The following is a 21,459-nucleotide window of genomic DNA, read 5'->3' as shown; positions in this document are numbered from 1 at the left end:
GCGAAAACAGACAGTGCCCAGGATTTGCATCCAGGTTCCCCCAACCAGACTCCCAGGGGAACGCCCTGTGGATGAACTGGTCAGGGATGTTTGCGTACACTTTTCCACCAACTCCTCATCAGGAAAGTGGTGAACAAGATGAACAGAGAATCGATGACGCTGGTCCTAGTTGCTCCCATGTGGGCAAGACAACCGTGGTTCCCACACCTACGCAAGATGGCGGTGTGCGAGCCCATCAAACTTCTAGCCTGGTACAACCTACTGTCCCAGCACAAAGGTCAAACAGTGCACCAGCAACCCAACTCAGTGAACCTGGCAGCATGGCTCCTGAGGTCATAGAGTGTGGACACCTCAATTTGCCACAGAGGTGTATGGACATCCTAAGGGAATCTAGGAAACCAAACACAAGGCACTGTTACTTTGACAAGTGGAAGAGGTTCGTTATATGGTGCCAGAGTAGACAAATCAACCACGTTGATTGCACTCCTTCCACTATTGTTACATACATGCTCCACCTGCTAGATGCAGGATTGGTTTTTAACTCACTGAAAGTACACCTGGCAGCCCTGTCGGCATACACCACTTCCCATAGCAAGGTCTCGTGGTGGAAAGTACCAGTAGTTAAAGCCTTCATGGAAGGAGTAAAGAGACTTCACCCTCCCATTTCAAACCCACCACCAGGGTGGGACCTTAATGTGGTGCTAGCCAAGCTCATGGGACCCCCTTTCGAGCCCATGCATAAAAGCAGTCTCAAACACCTGACTTATAAAACGGCCTCCTTAGTAGCTATTACTTCTATAAGAAGGGTCAGTGAAATTCAGGCTCTGTCAGTGCAGGATCCCTTCTTTACTGTCCATAAAGACAAACTGGTTTTACGCACACACCCTAGGTTCTCACCTAAGTTTATATCTAAATTCCTTGTAAACCAGTCCATCGAGCTTCCAGCTTTCTTCCAGGACCCTCAAAGCTCAGCTGAGGTGAAACTACACACCCTAGATGTGCGTAGGGTGGTCCTCTACTATGTAAATAAAACCAGACCGCTAAGAAAAACAGATCAACTGTTTGTCTCCGTAGCTACAGGCAGAGAGGGGGATCGCGTCTCTAAAGGTGCCATCTCGAAGTGGATTATTAACTGTATCCAGCTGTGTTACTCACTGTCTGAAAGAACTCTGCCTTTCACGCCAAGAGCCCACTCTACTAGAGGCATTGGGGCCACTCTGGCTTTCATTGCAAATGTACCCCTTGACACCATTTGCAAAGCAGCTACTTGGAGCTCTATTCACACTTTTACTCAGCATTACTGCATTCACACCCATTCCAAGGCAGATACACAAGTGGAACAAGCGGTTCTAAGACATTTATTTGCTTATGACCCATCTCACATCCCACCTCCTTCTTCAGGTACTGCTCGCTAATCTATGCACAGCATGTGATCTAAGCAGATTCCACAAGCCTCAGAAGGGATACATTACTCACCGTAATCGTATTTCTGATGCTTGTATCTGCTTAGATTCACATGCGACCCACCCTTCCTCCCCTCTGAGAAAAGGCGCATGGTTGCTTGTAGTCTTACCTTTCTATCTATCTGCTTGGATTATCTGTTCTCACGCTACTCCTCATGCTACCTCATGTCAGAAAAAATACAATCTGAGGATCCTAGACGCTTGAGGGATCTTGGGTACAGTGGACGTCACACTAGGGATAGTATTACTGGCACGCCCTGTGTCGACGCCCATTTTCGAGTTTCGAAAAACAAACTGTAATACTCCGCAGCTTCCACTAGATGACGGCCTATGCACAGCATGTGAATCTAAGCAGATACAAGCATCAGAAATACGATTACGGTGAGTAATGTATCCCATATATATTGCAAAAATTGATATATACAAACATTACACACATACCACTTTCAGAGGCACAATTCTACAATATTAGCATCTTGCATATTCTAAAATTCATCCTAAAAATGATTTGAAGTAAAAAACATACATAACAATTTTCATAAAACACCCTTCCTATACAAAACTAAAACCAATAGTGTAGTGTTATCGCAAATTAATTTCACAGTGCAATAATGGTGTGCAAATTAGCTAATAAAGTGCAATACAATGTTGGTTGGGCAGCATCAGACACCTCTTCTCATTTGAGGATGCCTTACCAGAAGAATCTGTTCTTTATAGTCTCCCTTGCTCTGCCAATAGGGGACGTCAATTTCAATCTAATAACAATTCTCCACACTGTTTGTTTTTCAGTGTGTATGATCTCACAAAGACAAGTTCTTTCAATTGTCTGTAGACTTCTTCAGGGGAACCAACAACAAACAACTATATGAAAACCAAAACAAAGCCTCAAACGTTCACTTTAGCCTGTTCCAGATTAGGCAAACATTCTTGTTCTTCACGCTTTGTGAAGTGTGGCGATTAGGAGTCCCAACGACAGACCGTGTCTGCAAAGGTATGAATTGTTTCCCTTTGGGCACAGGAATCAGTTTGGTATCGCGTCTTCTAAATAGACGACACCAACCCTGTATGGCACTCTGGTTGGGATTTCCTAGTGTAGAAGCATGCCTTAACTCGGGTCTCAGATGCCATCTGCTCTCAAAGAGCTGCAAGCAGAGGCTACTAGAAGGTTTCACCGAAAGTAATGCGTGATGCAAGGAGAACAAAAGAAATTCTGCTTCAAAAATATTCTGAAACAGTGCACATTCACGATTGATACATATGACGCACAGAGAATAATATGCCATCACATTTGGAACAAAATACACATTAATATCTGAAAACAATGAAGGGGAAGAGTAGCCAAAGTACCAAGTGATTTATCATTTCATTCCCACCTTTTCCACCCTCTATAGGCCTCTGGTGCCTCCCATGTGCCCTGCCAACCCCCCCTCACCTCCTCTTGCCCAGCCATGCCCTCCCTCAGCTGCTATGAGCCTCCTAGTCACTACCCCTTAGAACCAAACACATTCCACCTGCGATCCTCCCCAAGCTGTTAACGAAACAGGCATTCGCAATCCTCGTCTATCCAACTTTACTGATCTGGACTTGGTGCTCAACCCACCTCCAGCCACGAGAAAGTCCCATTTCTGACATTCGGTTCTTATTCAACCCAAGCTTGCCCACTGTAAAATCCCCGGAAGCTCCCTCTAATGCCCTCCTAACAACCGCAGCCTTCGTGACCCTCCTGAGCTTCTCTGCCGTCCTGTTTCTAAGACACTTTGATTGCACTTCTTTCACTATAATGCAGTCTCTTTTCCCATAACCACATGTCCTGCAGTATGAACAACCCTTCTGCTACTTAGTGGCCCTAGAATTTACACTTGCTGAACGGACCCAGCCTCACGGCCTTCTGCAGTAAGCCGCCAGCACGGGCACTTCAATCTCTGTGCATGCCCACTGCACCAGGACACTGTACACTCATATGGACTCTACCTTTATTTTGCATGGACACCTGAGGAGCAGTGCTAAGCCTTCATGTAGACCAGGTTATGGGATTCTCACCCCCTTTGTACTACCCAATTCAGGACAGTGCCAGAGAATCCCATCCTGTCAGCAAGGAGAGCGAGAAGGGTGCGCTGGTCGACTGTGTTGAATGCAGCCAAGAGGTCAAGGAGGACGAGGAGGCAGGAGTCTCCTATATCCATGGTTTGGAGAACAGCATCATCATCATCACCTGGATGACGGCTGTTTTGATGCTACACTTTGGGCAGAACCCCTGACTGATGGTAATTTAGGAGTTGCAGTAGTGTGATTCTGTGTAGCAACTACTTTTCCCAAGATTTTGCCAATAAATGGGAGGTTCGTAATGGGCCTGTAGTTGGCCAAGTCGTCTGTATTTAGGGTGGCTTTTCAGAAGAGGCCGTATGAGACCAGTTTTGAGGGTGTCTGGCAATTATCCTTCTTTTGCGAGGGAGGCATTGATGATGCTGAGCAGTGCATTGAGCGACGGGCCCGTCAATTGTTTGTTGGAGACCAGAATTGTATTGTTGGAGTAAGGAGTATGTTTGCGGGTGGCAATCATTGTTAGGAGATCCGTGGGAAAGTGGAGAGAATTTGGTCCAGAGGGACAGTGTGCATGCCAGAGTGCAGGCGATGCTAATACTTTGAGAGGTTGATTCAATGGTCTCGTATTTTTTCAATAAATAATGTGTTGATTCTGTCGCATTTTTCCTGAGTTGCTGGTACCTTTTGAGGTTGATGAGGTCTCCTGAGTTATGGTTTTATGGCACGGTTTCTCTAGGGATCTGATTGAGCGTTTGTTGGAGGCCAGCGTTGGGGTGTACCATGGGGCGGATGGTTTGGTTTTAACCCGGCTAGATTTTAGGGGCGCATGAGTGTCCACCTGTTTCATAGCAGAGTTGCTGAATAATTCCAGGAGGCCCGAGGCATTCCATAGGGTGCGGGAGTCTGCAAAGTTTGCTTCTAGCTTGTTGACCGGGAAGGTTTTGAATGAGCAGCGTTGCGTGAGGGGGCGTTTAGCCTAACCTTTGTGACCTGTAGTTGAGTGGGTGACTGATAATGGGTCAGTTGCGTGGTCAGACCAGTGAAGTGGGATAGGGTCTGCGCAGGGGATGATGTAAAGAGTAAGTCTGGGGTGTTGCCTTTGTTGTGCGTGGGGGAGATCACAATTTGCTTACCGTCCATGGGAGTGGTTAAAGCGAAAAAAGCATGCTTTGAGTGTGCTTGTCAGCCTGTGATTCTGGGACATTAAAATCACTGAGAGCCTTTATTTGAATGTGCTAATGTGGCAGAGGAGAGTACGTTGGAGATGTCTGCAATGAAAGAGTCACTCGTGTGAAGTGGTCTGTAGATGAGGTGGAATGTGATGAATCCTTGTGCGGTAGAGGGAACCGGCAGGCAAGTGATTCAAATGAGCTTGTTCTGGGAGTGGGGATGATGGAGCACGGACAATCGCTCTTGTGGAGGATTGCCACTCCGCCTCCTGCCCGTGCTGGCAGTTCGGCATGTTGATGCAGTAGCCTTGGGGTAGAAGGATGTCGAAAACATGTTGGGAGGATGGGGTAAACCATGTTTCAGTGATGAACAGGGCATCAAGGTTGTTGTATGAGATGAGGTCAGCGATCTCTGCAGCATGAGCGACTGCTGAGCGTGCATTGATCAACATGAGAGGGCGTGTGCATGTGGTCTGTGGGCGTTGGATGGGTGTAAAGGCAATGTTGATGAGGTTCGCTAAGGTAGCTTTCTGGGACTGCCCAGGGCACTTGGCCATTGGAACTCTAGTGGGAGTGGAGATGGGCTGTGGAGGGAGGAGACACATGGTGATGTAATTTGGTGAGTAGCAGTAGTAGAGATTAGTTTGTAGGTGAAATGCACGATGGCTGGTCCGACTGAACAGGCACATATGGGTGAGGTCCTTGTCTTTGCACGTCCTTTGCTGAGGACGCCGGTGATGCGTGTGCCCAAGGTGGACTGATTGAATAGGTGGAGGGCGGAGCAGCTGAGTGATAGGGCGTGCTCATGTGCCAAGTAGTCTACTGAATGCGGTCTGCCTGGAGCTGGCACTGAACAGGTAGGATTGAAGGTACGTCTCGTGCTTCCTGCTTCATGGGCCAGCTCTGCTGGAGAGCATGGTGGCCAATGTTAAGTCTTCTTGTTTTAGAGTTTGACTTGAGGTGAATTTGACACCCTGAGAACTGTAGAAGTCTGACAAAGATGCAATGTATTTTAAAAGGAATTTTGGGTGTGTAGGGTAGTGGTTTGACTGTGAAGGAGAGCCTGTTAGTATGCACGTACAGATTATAGTAAGGATCTGAAAAGTTTCAGAGATGTACTGAGGAGAATGACGATCTTGCCTTTTGATCATCTTCTGGAAAGACCAATAGAAGACGTAACATTTGAAGACCTGCTTTTGGTCATAACAAGATGCAGATGTTGCAGTCGTGAACAAACAGGTCCAAAAGGCCAGGTGGGCTGATTGCTTCTCCAAAGCACGCTGTGCCCTGTAAACTGCTAAAACTTTGTATATCTTAAAATGTGTTCTCTCGTTGTCCGTATAAGTATTTAAAAACTATTGGAAGATCCTAGGTTACTTGAATGTTTATAAGCACCCTGGCGAGTGAAGGTGAGTATAGCCACAGAATCTACTCAAAGCTGGTCTCAGTGGGAGTTGTTCAGGTGGCCTCGGAGAAACCTGAAGGTGTCTCACCCGCTAGTCCCCAGGGATCTGTCATCCAGGGGGCCAGGACACAGCCATCGCTTTTGGATCCAGTTCCTGGGGGTGGACCAGTGCTGGAGGATCACCTGGATGATGGGTCTTGAGGAGTGGAAGTGGGACACTGAAGAGTGAGACGCGGTATCCCCTCCCTTTTGACTCCGTTACCTCATCCTACCAGGTAGGGAACTCAACCCACCCCCTATCCCCACCACAAACACTTTCTCATGGACAGCCCACTGTGAGCGACAACGGACTAACACCAGAGCCGTATACCTGACATGTCCTAACACCATGATCACACAAGGCAAGGCAATTGCGGATCATTACACACTCATTACACACACCTGACCCTTCCTCACAGGGATAAAATGCAGAGCACGCTAGCACACTCTGAACAAGGCAAAACATTTGAGGAAACAGCAGTTTCGAGATGGCAGCTTAATACAAGGAGAAAGACGGCAAGACCAGAGGGGGGGTCACAAGGCGGGAAGTACCCTGGAACTCTGAAGACTGTTACTTTCGTGAACCTTCGAACTTAAGAAACTGAAGACAAGGAAAGAAGGCTGATCACGCCTGTGCAGTGTGTCGGAGGTACCTGGCAAGTTTGAAAGCAGCAACTTTGTATACAGAGAACAGCGTGTGAGGCGTTGGTGATGAGTGACACACATGTAATTGGAAACTAACAAGAGTATTTGGACTTTGGGAGGTCAAGTCAAGATACCATATTCAGAGTGATCCGGTGCCACGTGGGTGCTCATTCGAAAGTCTCTGTTTGGTATCCAACTGATGCTGAATTAATTAAAAGGAAGATTGAGATCGAAGTGGGCATGCAGCGGGGCAAACTAAATCCCATGCACATTCCAACGTCTATGATCATTTAAAGTGCATCGCCATTGATCTGAGCCCGGCAGAGGAGGATCCAACCTGAAACGTTTTAGTTAAACTTTTGCTTTGAAGGGATCTGAGCCCAGCTGAGGGGGAACCAGGGTGAACACCCCAAGTGTGTACATGGAAAATACTGAAGGGGAAAGAATGTTTTCTTATTGTTTTGTGCAGCAGGATCTCTGAGGCAAGAGATTTGCAAGAAGAAAAAAGACTTGAATACAGTAGGTCTTGAACTGTGGAAATTGAAGTGCATCCTTGTGCCCCAGAAGCCACAGTGTGTGCTTTGCTCGAGTGACCCGCCTGACCCGTGCTGAAAACGTGGGGAAAAGAGGCCAACGGCCCGAGCATTCTGACAGATCATTTTGTGAACACTTTTCTTTTTTATGAACATTTCCCCCCATTATTTTTAACTTGGTGGTAAGGATTAGCAATAGTTTTTTTTAAATCTTTTTATTTTTGAGTATATGCTCTTTTTATTTGACAAGACTCCATTAGGACTGCATCATTATTATTATTTGATGGCCGTAGCTTGCTCCCATCTGTAGATGTAGATAGGCATTTATCACCCCCTTGTGAAAGTTCAATATGTGGTCGCTTGTGTCTGTCTTACTATTGCCACAATGCGTTCCTTAAAGGCCCCTCCTGCGCCAGTTAGATGACTTGTTTGAAACCCCACCTTTTGTTCACCTGTCAAGCTGACTCTTGCCCAGGCGCTGCAGTCTCACCTCTGTCTGTCTGGGAGGGCACTTACTGTTGGTCTTCGGGAAGAAAAGCAGTATCTCTTGCAACTAATCTGCCACCTCCTGTTATTTACAAGTGAAAATAAAGAGTTCCTTCCGTTTGTATTTAATCTCCTTGACTTGCTCTCCCTCAGACATGTTACTCGACCTCAGTGACCTTCTACAGGTATAGTGTGTGTGCATTTACTTTTTCTTATTTGAAATGTGGTTTGTAAAAAATTGATCCAGCGTTCTTTGTAAGGAATGTACTCTGCATAGATCTTAAGTATGATATTATTTAAAAAGGCAAAAAGCAAAGCCTGCGTTCAAACGGCTACTCGATCCGTAGTGTGAGTGCTCACTGTATTTAACAAGCACTAACAAAGCCACTAAATGTAGCTTTTGCAGAGTGAAAATGTTTCCTTTATTGCCGTTTTACGGCCAGATACTTTGTTCATTTGCCAGGTACAGAAACCAATAGAGGTTCTAAGGCACTGGAACGCCAAACTCCTGCCCTGGTCCTTTCTGCAGGCGTAGAAGAGTACAGCATACCTGCTCACCACCAGCGCTGCTCCCCTGCATCACAGTAGCCAGTAGTGGCCTTCCAGGCAGTAATTTGCACAGGCAGAGCAGGGAAGTGTTCTCTGCTTTTCACCTACAGGGTCCTCTACCAAAGACAGCCGTGGAGCTGGAAGGCTCCTCTGTTCCCCGCTTGACCTCTAAGGGCCAACACTTGAATGTATAGTCACAGGACTTGCTCTTCTGTTGCTTTCCCATTTGTTACCCGCTGCCTGATTGCTGATGTAAAATAGACCACCAGAGGAACACTGTGCATAGCAGGCCATCCCCCAAAATATCACATTTATCAGAGTTGTAAATAATTTGGGGCGGTCGGAGGGGCGGCCCGCTATGTAGGCTGTCCCTCTAGCGCCTGCCTCTCCGGGGGCTGCCCAGCCCCTTACACTGCCTTTTTTGGACAGGGTTTTGTTGTTGGTCGCCCCTTTCCATGAAACGATACCCATAGTATGCAAAAACAGTGCATACGTTTTACCAACTTTATAAACAAAATGCAAACTATTCCTTGACACTGAGAAGGAAATGAGCAAAATGCCCTTAAATGAACTGCAGCTAATAATGATCATCTACATGTACCTTCGGCATATGATTTCTCCAGCCCGCGGGCTTCCCGCTGTATTCTATGTGCAGCGCTGTATGAAAACGCCAAAGTAGCCTATGTGCTTCGAGGTGTTTCAGTGATTCTCATTAAAACTGTTATGCACGATAGGTCAGTCACACACCCACACAACACCCTGCATGACACTCCGATACAAAATACTGTCAGGCTCCCCAGTTCACCGCCCAACCCTCCTCACGTCCCATCACCTAGGGTGCAGGGGAGTCGCCATCACCGATGGTTGCGGATCACACGAAGAGGACGGTGTGGTCTGTTTCCTCATCTCCAATGGCAACTGCCATGGAGATTGCGATCGGGCTGGAACAGCCGATCGCGATCGCTTCCTGGTTGCACATCAACTTCCCGATCACGTGCACGAGGCCCCACTCACGTGATCGGGAGGCGGCTCGCATAAAAGCCGGGAGCTTTGAATCACTCGCCGCTTCACAGCTGTTCTCTAACACTGTTCGGCGTTCTTGACTCTCGTTTTTGACCTCATCGGATTTCGACCTCAGGCTTACTCTCACGGATTTGATTAACTCTTGCTCCTTGGATACGGTTGCCGATACTCTGCACGGATACTGGTACTTTGGACCATTTTTGCGCTTAACGGACTGCTTTGGATTTTCCCTATCTGTTCACTTGCTACAACCCGGATTACGACCCTTGGAAGGTTTAAGACCTTCCTTCTGTTCAGTCTTGGAAACATTACGGGTTACTGGTGGTCAGCTCGTACCCACCTCCAGGTACTTGCCTGTTTGAATCATCGGCGCTCCCTTGCACCAATTCCTCAGGCTCGCTTCCATTGAACATAGCCTCTGGAGTCCTCGGCGCCACCTGATTCTACAACCAACAAACCACCTGTGGCCTCAAGGCTCGCACAGGGAGTGTTTATCTTTCTCTCCCTGTGGGTGATTTGTGGACAGAGGCTCAATACTCTTCACTACGCGGCAAGTCTCGACAGACTGTGAAGCCTTGCGTTGTGTTGAGTATGGAGCCTGTAGCCGAGGACCCCGTGGCTGCATTGATACAGGCACTCACAGTTTTGAGGGCAGACATGACAGCCGCCAACGCGGCTATACATCAGAGGTTAGATTTAATCCAACGTGTACAACACCCATTACCCGCTGATGTAGAGTTTGGGGAAGCCGCTGCCCAACCCCCAGTTGTCCAACCTATTACTCCCCCTGTAGCGCCACAAATTCCTGTACTCATGCCTACACCTTTTCCCTTGGCTGCTCCAGAAAGATTCCACGGAGACCCCAGAAAGTACCGCACTTTTGTAAATCAATGCAAGCTGCATTTTCTTTGTAGACCTCAGGCCTTTCCCGACTCCACCACAAAGGCAGCTTTCACCTTGTCCCATCTGGCCGGCACTGCGGCAGCATGGGCCAATCCCTTACTTGAAAACAATAGCCCTGTCCTATATGATTTCGAGTTATTGGTCACAGAAATGTCTCATGTATTCGACACACGTCACAAAGCCCAATCCCGGGATCTTGAATTGTTGGATCTTACTCAAGGAAAGGGGTCACTCATAGAGTACATTGCCCGATTTAACCAACTGGCTGCTGAAACATCTTGGCCTGAACCCAAAAGGGCAGTAGTGTTTTACCGGGGGCTTAATAGTACCATGAAGGATGCTATGTCCGTCGTTCCTTCTTTGCCCACATCTCATACTGACTTAGTGGATCTCGCCCTACAGATCGATGCAAGGCGTTCCGAACGCAGGTTCGAAACAGGGTTCCCTACTCCTAGTTTATCCTCCCCCTCCTCTGATACCGGTGGTGAACCTATGCAAATAGGCGGTATTCGTAGCCCGATCACACAACTAGAAAGGGACCGCAGAAGAACCGACCATGCCTGCTTCTACTGTGGCCTGAGTGGGCATTTTATAAAGTCCTGTCCCAGACGCCCCAAGTTAAAAAATCCGGTTTTTCGGAATGCTCGACCCTAGATCCGGGGGCCGGATCGAGCAATCCTTCAACTCCCTCGGACAGGTTCCCCACATTTGGCAGGATCAGGCCGGTGATGGTAAAGGCTACGTTAAAACCCACACCCGACATCGTTCATGTTGTTTCGATCTATATCGATTCTGGTGCCACTGGCAATTATGTCGATATAAACCTGGCCGGGTCATTGAATCTGCCCCTGATTACCAAACAACGTCCGGAACCAGTACAGGCGGTGGATGGCACAGCACTGATTTCTGGCCCAATTCGACAACAAACTGCCCCGATCACCCTAACTATACAGAAAATACATCAGGAAGTCATATCCTTTGATTTGATTACGATGCCCCAATTCGGGATTATACTAGGGCTCCCATGGTTACATCAACACAACCCTTTAATCGACTGGAAGTCGGGGCAGGTTCACTTTGAATCGGAAATCTGCCAGAATTTTTGCCTCACCGCACCTGACGACACCGAATCTCCTTCACGTGCCTTGGGGGCCGTCGCACAACTTACCCTACACGAGGAAGCGTCCACGTCCTTGGAGTCTCACATAGTGGGGGTGGTGGCGACAAATATCCCTAGGGAATATAAGGACTTTCATGAGGTCTTTGACAAGGGTTCTTCGGAGGTACTACCACCACACCGTTCTTACGATTGCCCTATTGATTTCATCCCTGATTCCAGCATTCCCTCTGGACGTATTTACTCCCTGTCCCCCTCAGAGGAACAGGCATTGAAAGAATACATTCAAGTGGCTCTAAAGGTTGGCCATATACGTCCTTCCACCTCTCCGGCAGCTAGCCCTATTTTTTTTGTCCCCAAAAAGGAGGGCGACTTACGTCCTTGTGTGGACTACCGACGCTTGAATGCTATCACCATAAAGAACCGGTATCCTATACCCCTGATTACACCATTGTTGGACAGGTTGAGTCACGCCAACATCTTCACGAAACTCGATCTCCGCGGAGCCTATAATTTAATCAGAATTCGCCCCGGAGACGAGTGGAAAACGGCTTTTTGCACTCGTTACGGACTGTTTGAGTACGTAGTCATGCCCTTCGGGCTTTGTAACGCCCCTGCTACGTTTCAGCGTTTCATGAATGAGATTTTTCATGATTTGTTAGACATCTGTGTAGCGGTATATCTCGATGACATCCTGATATTTTCACAGGACCTGAAAGAACATGTACTACATGTCCGCGAGGTATTATCTCGGCTTCGCCGTTTTTCACTCTATGCAAAGCCAGAAAAATGTCGGTTCCATACTGGAAGTGTGGAATTCTTGGGATTCCACATTACCCCTGGGGGTTTAGCAATGAATCAATCCAAGGTTCGTGCAGTTTTGGACTGGCCAAAACCCTGTAATGTTAAGGCATTACAATCATTCCTTGGGTTTTCGAATTTTTACAGGTGCTTTATCCAGGATTTCTCGTCTCTTGTATCACCTCTGACTGCCTTGACCAGCCCCAAGTTGCCGTTTATCTGGTTGGAACAACACCAAAAGGCTTTTGATGCGCTAAAAGCTGCATTTACTACCGCTCCTGTGCTGAAGCATCCCGACCCGGAACTCCCCTTCATTGTAGAGGCGGATGCATCCTCCTTTGCTCTTGGAGCGGTATTATCCCAACATTGTCCTTGTTCCGGTCGGCTACACCCGGTGGCGTTTCATTCTCGAAAGTTTACCCCTACAGAAACGCACTATACGGTTACGGAGAAGGAATTGTTGGCCATCAAGGATGCCTTTCAGGTCTGGCGGCATCACCTGTTGGGAGCAAGACATGCAGTCACGGTGTACACAGACCATCGTAACATTCAAGATTTAGCCTCACTCAAGTGTGTCAATAGTCGGCAGGTGCGGTGGCATTTATTCTTTGCAGCCTTTGACTTCCGGATAAAACACCGGTCGGGTCTGTCCCACGGGAAGGCGGACGCTTTATCACGTTCTCCTGGTGGGGTATCCTTGCCTGTTTTCCCTGAAAAACTATTAGATCAGCATGTCATTTGCCTCTGTACTCCTCCTTTACCGCTTCTAGAGTCCATTCGCGCATGGGTTTCGTTACATCCCGAACAGACCTCTGAGTGGGATCCAGTGTTACATGATGGGCTGCCATTCATACAAAACAAATTATGGTTACCGACATCCGACACTCGTAATCTTGCACTAGAATGGTCCCACGACAGTGCCATTAATGGTCATCCTGGACAGAAGCGCACGCTGGACCTCCTCAGGCGATGGTGTTGGTGGCCCTCCATGAAGCGCGATGTTGAAGGGTATGTCAACACGTGCGCCGTGTGTGCCCAATGTAAACATCACCGGGGACGTCCAGTGGGACTCTTACTTCCCTTGCCTATACCTCCTAGGCCCTGGCACACACTGTCGATGGATTTTGTGACAGACCTACCTCGAACCAAGGGCTTCGACACCATTTGGGTAGTGGTCGATTCTTTCTCTAAAATGGCTCGTTTTGTTCCCTGTTCTGGCATCCCATCTGCACCGGCTCTGGCCGACCTTTTCTTTAGGTCAATCTTCTGTCTTTTCTGGTTACCCACTATCATAATCTCAGACAGGGGACCCCAGTTCACTTCTCGGTTCTGGCGGGCACTCACAGGCCTCTTGGGCATTGATTCCCGTTTTTCCTCCGCATATCACCCGGAGACAGACGGCCAGACGGAGAGGGTGAACCAGGCCATGGAGCAATATTTACGTTGCCTCATTCTACAGCACCAACAGTCCTGGCTGAGTGTACTACATCTCGCTGAATTCTCGTATAACAATGCTCTGCATTCTTCTACTGGCTTTTCTCCCTTTTTTGTCTTATATGGCCAACACCCCCGCACCTTACCTGTTCCAGACCTTACACATTCCATTAACCCTGCTGCTGTTTCCTGTGCACGTGACCTTTCGGCCGTTCATGCCCGGACTCTCGCTCACCTTCGGGAGTCCCAAGTCTCTGCTAAATCTGCGGCTGACCGGCGGAGGGCCGTTGCACCTTCCTATGTAGTGGGGGACAGGGTGTGGCTTTCCTCTCGTCACCTCCGCCTGCCTGGTTGTCGCAAATTGCTACCCCGTTTTGTGGGTCCGTACAGGATATCTGCTGTGATCAACCCTGTGGCTTATCGCCTTTCGGTTCCCGCCTCCTGGCGCCTTCACCCTGTATTCCATACATCTCTGCTAAAGCCTTGTCCTGCTCCTACTCGCCTTAGGTCTACGCCTGGCCCTGTGTCTGTGGGTGACTCTGTGGAATATGAGGTATCGGGTATACTGGGTTCTCGTATGGTTCGTGGTTGTCTCCAGTATCTGGTGGACTGGGCGGGTTATGGTCCGGTAGAGCGGTGTTGGGTCCCCGCGAGTGACGTCCATGCTCCGAGGCTTGTCTCCCGTTTTCATTTGGACCATCCCACCTGCCCACGCGGTCGTGGGCCATTGAGGGGGGGCTCTGTTATGCACGATAGGTCAGTCACACACCCACACAACACCCTGCATGACACTCCGATACAAAATACTGTCGGGCTCCCCAGTTCACCGCCCAACCCTCCTCACGTCCCATCACCTAGGGTGCAGGGGAGTCGCCATCACCGATGGTTGCGGATCACACGAAGAGGACGGTGTGGTCTGTTTCCTCATCTCCAATGGCAACTGCCATGGAGATTGCGATCGGGCTGGAACAGCCGATCGCGATCGCTTCCTGGTTGCACATCAACTTCCCGATCACGTGCACGAGGCCCCACTCACGTGATCGGGAGGCGGCTCGCATAAAAGCCGGGAGCTTTGAATCACTCGCCGCTTCACAGCTGTTCTCTAACACTGTTCGGCGTTCTTGACTCTCGTTTTTGACCTCATCGGATTTCGACCTCAGGCTTACTCTCACGGATTTGATTAACTCTTGCTCCTTGGATACGGTTGCCGATACTCTGCACGGATACTGGTACTTTGGACCCTTTTTGCACTTAACGGACTGCTTTGGATTTTCCCTATCTGTTCACTTGCTACAACCCGGATTACGACCCTTGGAAGGTTTAAGACCTTCCTTCTGTTCAGTCTTGGAAACATTACGGGTTACTGGTGATCAGCTCGTACCCACCTCCAGGTACTTGCCTGTTTGAATCATCGGCGCTCCCTTGCACCAATTCCTCAGGCTCGCTTCCATTGAACATAGCCTCTGGAGTCCTCGGCGCCACCTGATTCTACAACCAACAAACCACCTGTGGCCTCAAGGCTCGCACAGGGAGTGTTTATCTTTCTCTCCCTGTGGGTGATTTGTGGACAGAGGCTCAATACTCTTCACTACGCGGCAAGTCTCGACATAAACTCTTTATAGGCTGGAAAGACAATGGGCAAGAGCAGGTTTAGTGACTGGATAAATGAGCAGGAAAGACAATGGACAAGAGCACGGTTAGTGACTGGCCAAATGAGCAGGAAAGGCAATGGACAAGAGCACGGTTAGTGACTGGCCAAATGAGCAGGAAAGACAATGGGCAAGAGCATGGTTAGTGACTGGATAAATGAGCAGGAAAGACAATGGACAAGAGCACGGTTAGTGACTGGCCAAATGAGCAGGAAAGACAATGGACAAGAGCACGGTTAGTGACTGGCCAAATGAGCAGGAAAGACAATGGGCAAGAGCACGGTTAGTGACTGGCCAAATGAGCAGGAAAGACAATGGGCAAGAGCACGGTTAGTGACTTGATAAATGAGCAGGAAAGACAATGGGCAAGAGCACGGTTAGTGACTGGGCAAATGAGCAGGAAAGACAATGGGCAAGAGCACGGTTAGTGACTGGCCAAATGAGCAGGAAAGACAATGGGCAAGAGCACGGTTAGTGACTGGATAAATGAGCAGGAAAGACAATGGGCAAGAGCACGGTTAGTGAATGGGCAAATGAGCAGGGAAGACAATGGGCAAGAGCACGGTTAGTGACTGGATAAATGAGCAGGAAAGACAATGGGCAAGAGCATGGTTAGTGACTGGATAAATGAGCAGGAAAGACAATGGGCAAGAGCACGGTTAGTGACTGGATAAATGAGCAGGAAAGACAATGGGCAAGAGCACGGTTAGTGACTGGCCAAATGAGCAGGAAAGACAATGGACAAGAGCACGGTTAGTGACTGGATAAATGAGCAGGAAAGACCATGGGCAAGAGCACGGTTAGTGACTGGCCAAATGAGCAGGAAAGACAATGGACAAGAGCACGGTTAGCGACTGGCCAAATGAGCAGGAAAGACAATGGACAAGAGCACGGTTAGCGACTGGATAAATGAGCAGGAAAGACAATTGGCAAGAGCACGGTTAGTGACTGGATAAATGAGCAGGAAAGACAATGGGCAAGAGCAGGTTTAGTGACTGGCCAAATGAGCAGGAAAGACAATGGACAAGAGCATGGTTAGTGACTGGATAAATGAGCAGGAAAGACGATGGGCAAGAGCATGGTTAGTGACTGGGCAAATGAGCAGGGAAGACAATGGGCAAGAGCACGGTTAGTGACTGGATAAATGAGCAGGAAAGACAATGGGCAAGAGCACGGTTAGTGACTGGATAAATGAGCAGGAAAGACAATGGGCAAGAGCACGGTTAGTGACTGGATAAATGAGCAGGAAAGACAATGGGCTAGCGCATGGTTAGTGACTGGCCAAATGAGCAGGAAAGACAATGGACAAGAGCACGGTTAGTGACTGGATAAATGAGCAGGAAAGACAATGGGCAAGAGCACGGTTAGTGACTGGATAAATGAGCAGGAAAGACAATTGGCAAGAGCATGGTTAGTGACTGGCCAAATGAGCAGGAAAGACAATGGACAAGAGCACGGTTAGTGACTGGATAAATGAGCAGGAAAGACAATGGGCAAGAGCATGGTTAGTGACTGGCCAAATGAGCAGGAAAGACAATGGGCAAGAGCATGGTTAGTGACTTGCCAAACAAGCAGGAAAGATAATGGGCAAGAGCACAGTTAGTGACTGGATAAATGAGCAGGAAAGACAATGGGCAAGAGCATGTTTAGTGACTGGGTAAATGAGCAGGAAAGACAATGGGCAAGATCACGGTTAGTGACTGGATAAATGAGCAGGAAAGACAATGGGCAAGAGCACGGTTAGTGACTGGATAAATGAGCAGGAAAGACAATGGGCAAGATCACGGTTAGTGACTGGATAAATGAGCAGGAAAGACAATGGGCAAGATCACGGTTAGTGACTGGATAAATGAGCAGGAAAGACAATGGGCAAGAGCATGGTTAGTGACTGGCCAAATGAGCAGGAAAGACAATGGGCAAGAGCACGGTTAGTGACTGGATAAATGAGCAGGAAAGACAATGGACAAGAGCACGGTTAGTGACTGGATAAATGAGCAGGAAAGACAATGGGCAAGAGCACGGTTAGTGACTGGATAAATGAGCAGGAAAGACAATGGGCAAGAGCATGGTTAGTGACTGGCCAAATGAGCAGGAAAGACAATGGACAAGAGCACGGTTAGTGACTGGATAAATGAGCAGGAAAGACAATGGGCAAGAGCATGGTTAGTGACTGGCCAAATGAGCAGGAAAGACAATGGGCAAGAGCATGGTTAGTGACTTGCCAAACGAGCAGGAAAGATAATGGGCAAGAGCACAGTTAGTGACTGGATAAATGAGCATAAAAGAAAGTGGTGGGGGGGGACAGAGACCGATCCTATATATTAATAGGAGGTTGCCCCCATAGAGAGGAACTACTCTATCATTGAACTCTTATTGGCAGTAAAGTTGACCATACACAGCCTACAGTATTATCTAAACTGCAGGAGTTTTAAATTAATCACTGATCATGCACCCGAGAAGCCTACGATGGTTCCTGGCATTACAGCCGTATTCTTTCTTTATCAAATATAGCACAGGGACAAAAACAGGCTAACTGAGACTGTCTTGATACCCTAAAATGACTGCCCAGTTCTCAGAGGATATGGACTTGGAAGAAAAGATGGAGGTATGGGACAGGGTCAAGGGCTTCACCCTGTGGGAGGAGAACAGGATCCCTCCCAGTTTGGGGTAGGAGCCCTAGAAAGGCATATGCTCGAGCCAGTCCTACCCTAGAGGAGGGGTGAGGGAGTTGGGAGGGCCCCAGTCCCTGCACCCCCTCAGTGTGACTTGAAAGTAATGTTATGTCCCATCTGTTGCGCCTTGAAACCCCATTTGCTGTATAGGGGTATTATAAATACCCAATAAATAAATACATTTCGATCATCCAAAGCCATGCCTCCATTCAGGCCCAGGTTCCTTTTGTGCCATTGTTGGACTTCCAAAACCAGCATGCACTGCTGTATCGAGCGAGCCCAGCAAAACGTGAAAGAAAAACAGACTCATACCACTTCTGATGTTACTGTACCAGTCACCAGAGGGGCAACGTACTTGCTGCTGCTAGGAATAAGTGACACGCCGACTCAGTGTCCGCCAGTGACCATGGTGACCATGATAGAATCTTCCAATTGCATTGCGCACACAAAAGGGACAGGGCTGAGAATTTTTTTAACTCTGCACAACAGGCCAAACCTCAGGAAAAGACTAGCTGTAGATTGGGCCGCAGAGTCAGGTGGAGCATGCAACCAGTTGGGGGGGTGGGGGGGGGACAGGGAAAGTCAGAAGTAGGAAAGTGCAGGTATAAAAGGCCAGCGGAAGTCAGACTGTGTGGGGTGTTCAGGTAAGGCTAGGAGGCATTGAGGTGGATCGAGAGACCAAAGGGAGGAGCACACGGGAAGGTGAAGCAGAGCCCTCTGGAGTCTGGGCAGCCGTTGCATAGGAGTGCAGGTGTGGTATTGAGTGTGTGCACAGTGGTACATTGTGGAAAGAGTGCATCTGTGATTGTGATAGTACATGGGGGAGCGTAAGGGGTAGTAGAAGGGAAGTAGAAGGGTGTAGAGCAGTGGTATTCAAACTGTGGGTCGTGACCCCCTAGGGGTCCGCGGGTGCATCCCAGGGGGGCCCTGAGAGCTCAGCATGAAAAAAGATTTTTTTTTTTTTTTAGATTGGAAGAAATGGGCAGGGGTGGCCCACATGGGCGGGCTGAAGCATGAAACTGTCTCAGGCAACAATGAAAAAGTGGCCCACAGTTGTAAATGGATATTCATTCCTTTAGTCACAGACTGGGCCTCATTACTACTATGGCGGACCAGTAACAACGGTGCTGGTAAGCTACCGGCACCGTTGCTACCGTTCCGCCATAGTAAGAGTTGTGCTCGTGGGTGCTTGACAGCCACCGCCAGGTCTGACCTCAGCTCGTCGGATGCACCAGCACCGTTATTAACGGTGCCGGTGCATCCGAGCTCCCCATTCCCATTTGAGCCATATGGGGCTCAAATGGGAATGGGGATCTACCGGCACCTTCGAAAGGGCAATTATCATGTCCGCCTAACTCCACAAGGCTTTCTGGGGCCTGGGTCCAAAATACCTTCAGCTATTCCTCCGCAAATACCTCCCCTCTCGAGCTCTTCACTCCTCTACCTCCAACTCCCTCAGGGTCAGTCGTTTATCAAAGAAACGAGCTGGGGGTAGATCTCCGTCTTCGGCTGGGGCCTCCCTCTGGAACAGCGCCCTGCCACTCTAAAACTTGAGGAGAACCATCTTTCTTCCTGCACTTATCAGACCTACCCTGTCTGCTGCCTTAAACGTAGCACTTGCAAATTGCTGGCTGCACTACCACTGTTTGTTGCCTTTATTATTTATTTATTGTTATTTATCTGTTTCTCCTCTGCTTCGCACTTTCCACTTCTCCCCCCTTCCATGCACTTTTCCCCTCACACTTGCGCGTTCTCAATGTCACTGGGCCTAGTAAGATCGCTGTTTTATTCTCCTCTGTTCCCCTCCCTTGCCTTGTCACGCTCTGAAACACTTGTGTACGAGCGCGATAGAAATAAAATATCAATGCCTGCCCCCTGGACTCCCAGCAACAATTGCAAACTGTTTGGCTATTTACCCATTTTTTGTTAAAAGTATGCTCTACAATGCAACATTTTAACCTATTATTTAAAAAAGAATTCACAGGGGGAAACCCCCCCGAACCTCCCCTTAATGCCCCTCCACTTAAAAAAGATTCACCAGCCGCCACTGGCCCTCAGACTGTGTTGGGAACGGGATGGGGGAACCGAGGGACTATGGTGGGAGCACAATGGGCGGGAACCATGGGATAGTGATGGGAGCAGAGTGGGGAGAGCCCTGGGTGTGTGATGGGGTGGGGAGAGACCAGCGACTGGGTAGGAGTGGGATGAGGGAGCCCAGCGACTTTGATGGGAGCAGGTGACGGCGCGCAATATATACTGTCCATTTGGCATTTCTGGGGGGTCCCGACCTGCCCAAATTTTGCTCAGGGGGGCCCTGGCCAAAAAAGTTTGAAGACCACTGGTGTAGAGAGAGGAGGTTGGAGTACAGGGAGTGGGAATAGAGGGGTGCAAGAGTGGAATGGTGAAAGGTATAGAGTGGAGGGAAGAAGGTGGAAATTAAAAGGGAGTGGAAGAAGAGGAAAGTGCTAGTAGTAAGTGGGAGAAGATCAGAGGGACAGAGGAGAGGGGAAGGAGTTAAGGAGACGAAAGATCCTAGAAAGGAGTGAACTATTTAATTTCAGAGAATCCAGGTCTATTTATTCTTTACTAGCATATGGGAAATACTAGAGGAGGGGGTAACCCTTAGCAAGTCCCAAAGGATACGATTGAGACTTGGCCTTTACACCTTCCCATGGTAGAAGGTCTACTCTAGATAGTAGATGTTACCAATCCCTATTGTTGAAGGCAACCTTGGCTATCTGGGAACCCTGGCTAGGGTGGCGGCATCCCAGGGGAGACGGAGGGACCAGCTAGACGAGCCCTTTAGTTACTCTACCCAGCAGCCAATAGCAGCACACACCAAAAACCTGAGATTCTGAAGCTTGTGAATCTGCTTAGAATCGCATGCTGGGCATATTGTCTGACATCTAGTGGTAACCTCAGAGTATTGCATCTTTTGTTCGAAGAGCGAAAAGGGATGTTGACCGGGACATGTGTGTAACACTATCCCTACTGTGGAGTGGAGTGTACCCATGAGCCCTCACGCGTCAAGGTCCTCCCAGATAGTTTTTTTCCACCACACTGGTCGGTCGCATTAATGCAGAGCTTTTGTCGAGATGTATTGCTAAAACTAATATCCATCACGCACCCTTTCGATGGCAGTTTCCATGTTCCTGTGTGCAAATTTCTGCAATTGTCTTTTCAGCGGCTGGCTGCTGCCTTCACCTTCAGGCATCAGCCTTCACAGTAGGGAGAGTTGGGGGGGGGGGGGTGGGCTTTTCTTCTCGACATCCTTCATTAGAGAATGCCTTTTCCTATTCTTCCCGTTTCTTTCCTTTGTCTGGCTGCTACTTTTCTAATTATGGATAGAACTCCATTTTCATTTTGCTCTTCTTCTGATAGGTTTCCTTGGAGGGACACTCGCAAGGAGTGTAACAACTGTTTGCCTCGTGAACATGACGAGCGGCGTTGCAAGGCCCCTCAACTCTTTAAGCCCAAAACACTTAAAGAACAGCGCACTAATCAGTGGGTGGCCTACCTGAAGAAAAT

The 21,459-nt window shown here is 48.6% G+C and overlaps 1 protein-coding gene across 3 annotated transcripts in view; it reads left to right on the top strand.

The window, feature by feature from the left end:
* Positions 1-21,459, top strand: part of BRF1 (BRF1 general transcription factor IIIB subunit) — a 1,105,609-nt gene that overhangs the window by 397,950 nt on the left and 686,200 nt on the right. For all 3 annotated transcript variants that reach the window (XM_069638202.1, XM_069638201.1, XM_069638205.1), the window contains one exon: positions 7,937-7,968. In XM_069638202.1, the coding sequence (XP_069494303.1) occupies positions 7,937-7,968 (32 nt within the window). The remainder of the gene's footprint in view (positions 1-7,936; positions 7,969-21,459) is intronic.

This window comes from Ambystoma mexicanum, chromosome 14 (genome assembly GCF_040938575.1).
Source record: "Ambystoma mexicanum isolate Mex_15411 chromosome 14, UKY_AmexF1_1, whole genome shotgun sequence".
In the NCBI taxonomy this organism is placed as follows: Eukaryota; Metazoa; Chordata; class Amphibia; order Caudata; family Ambystomatidae; genus Ambystoma; species Ambystoma mexicanum.
This window is presented reverse-complemented; position numbering and strand designations above follow the sequence as displayed.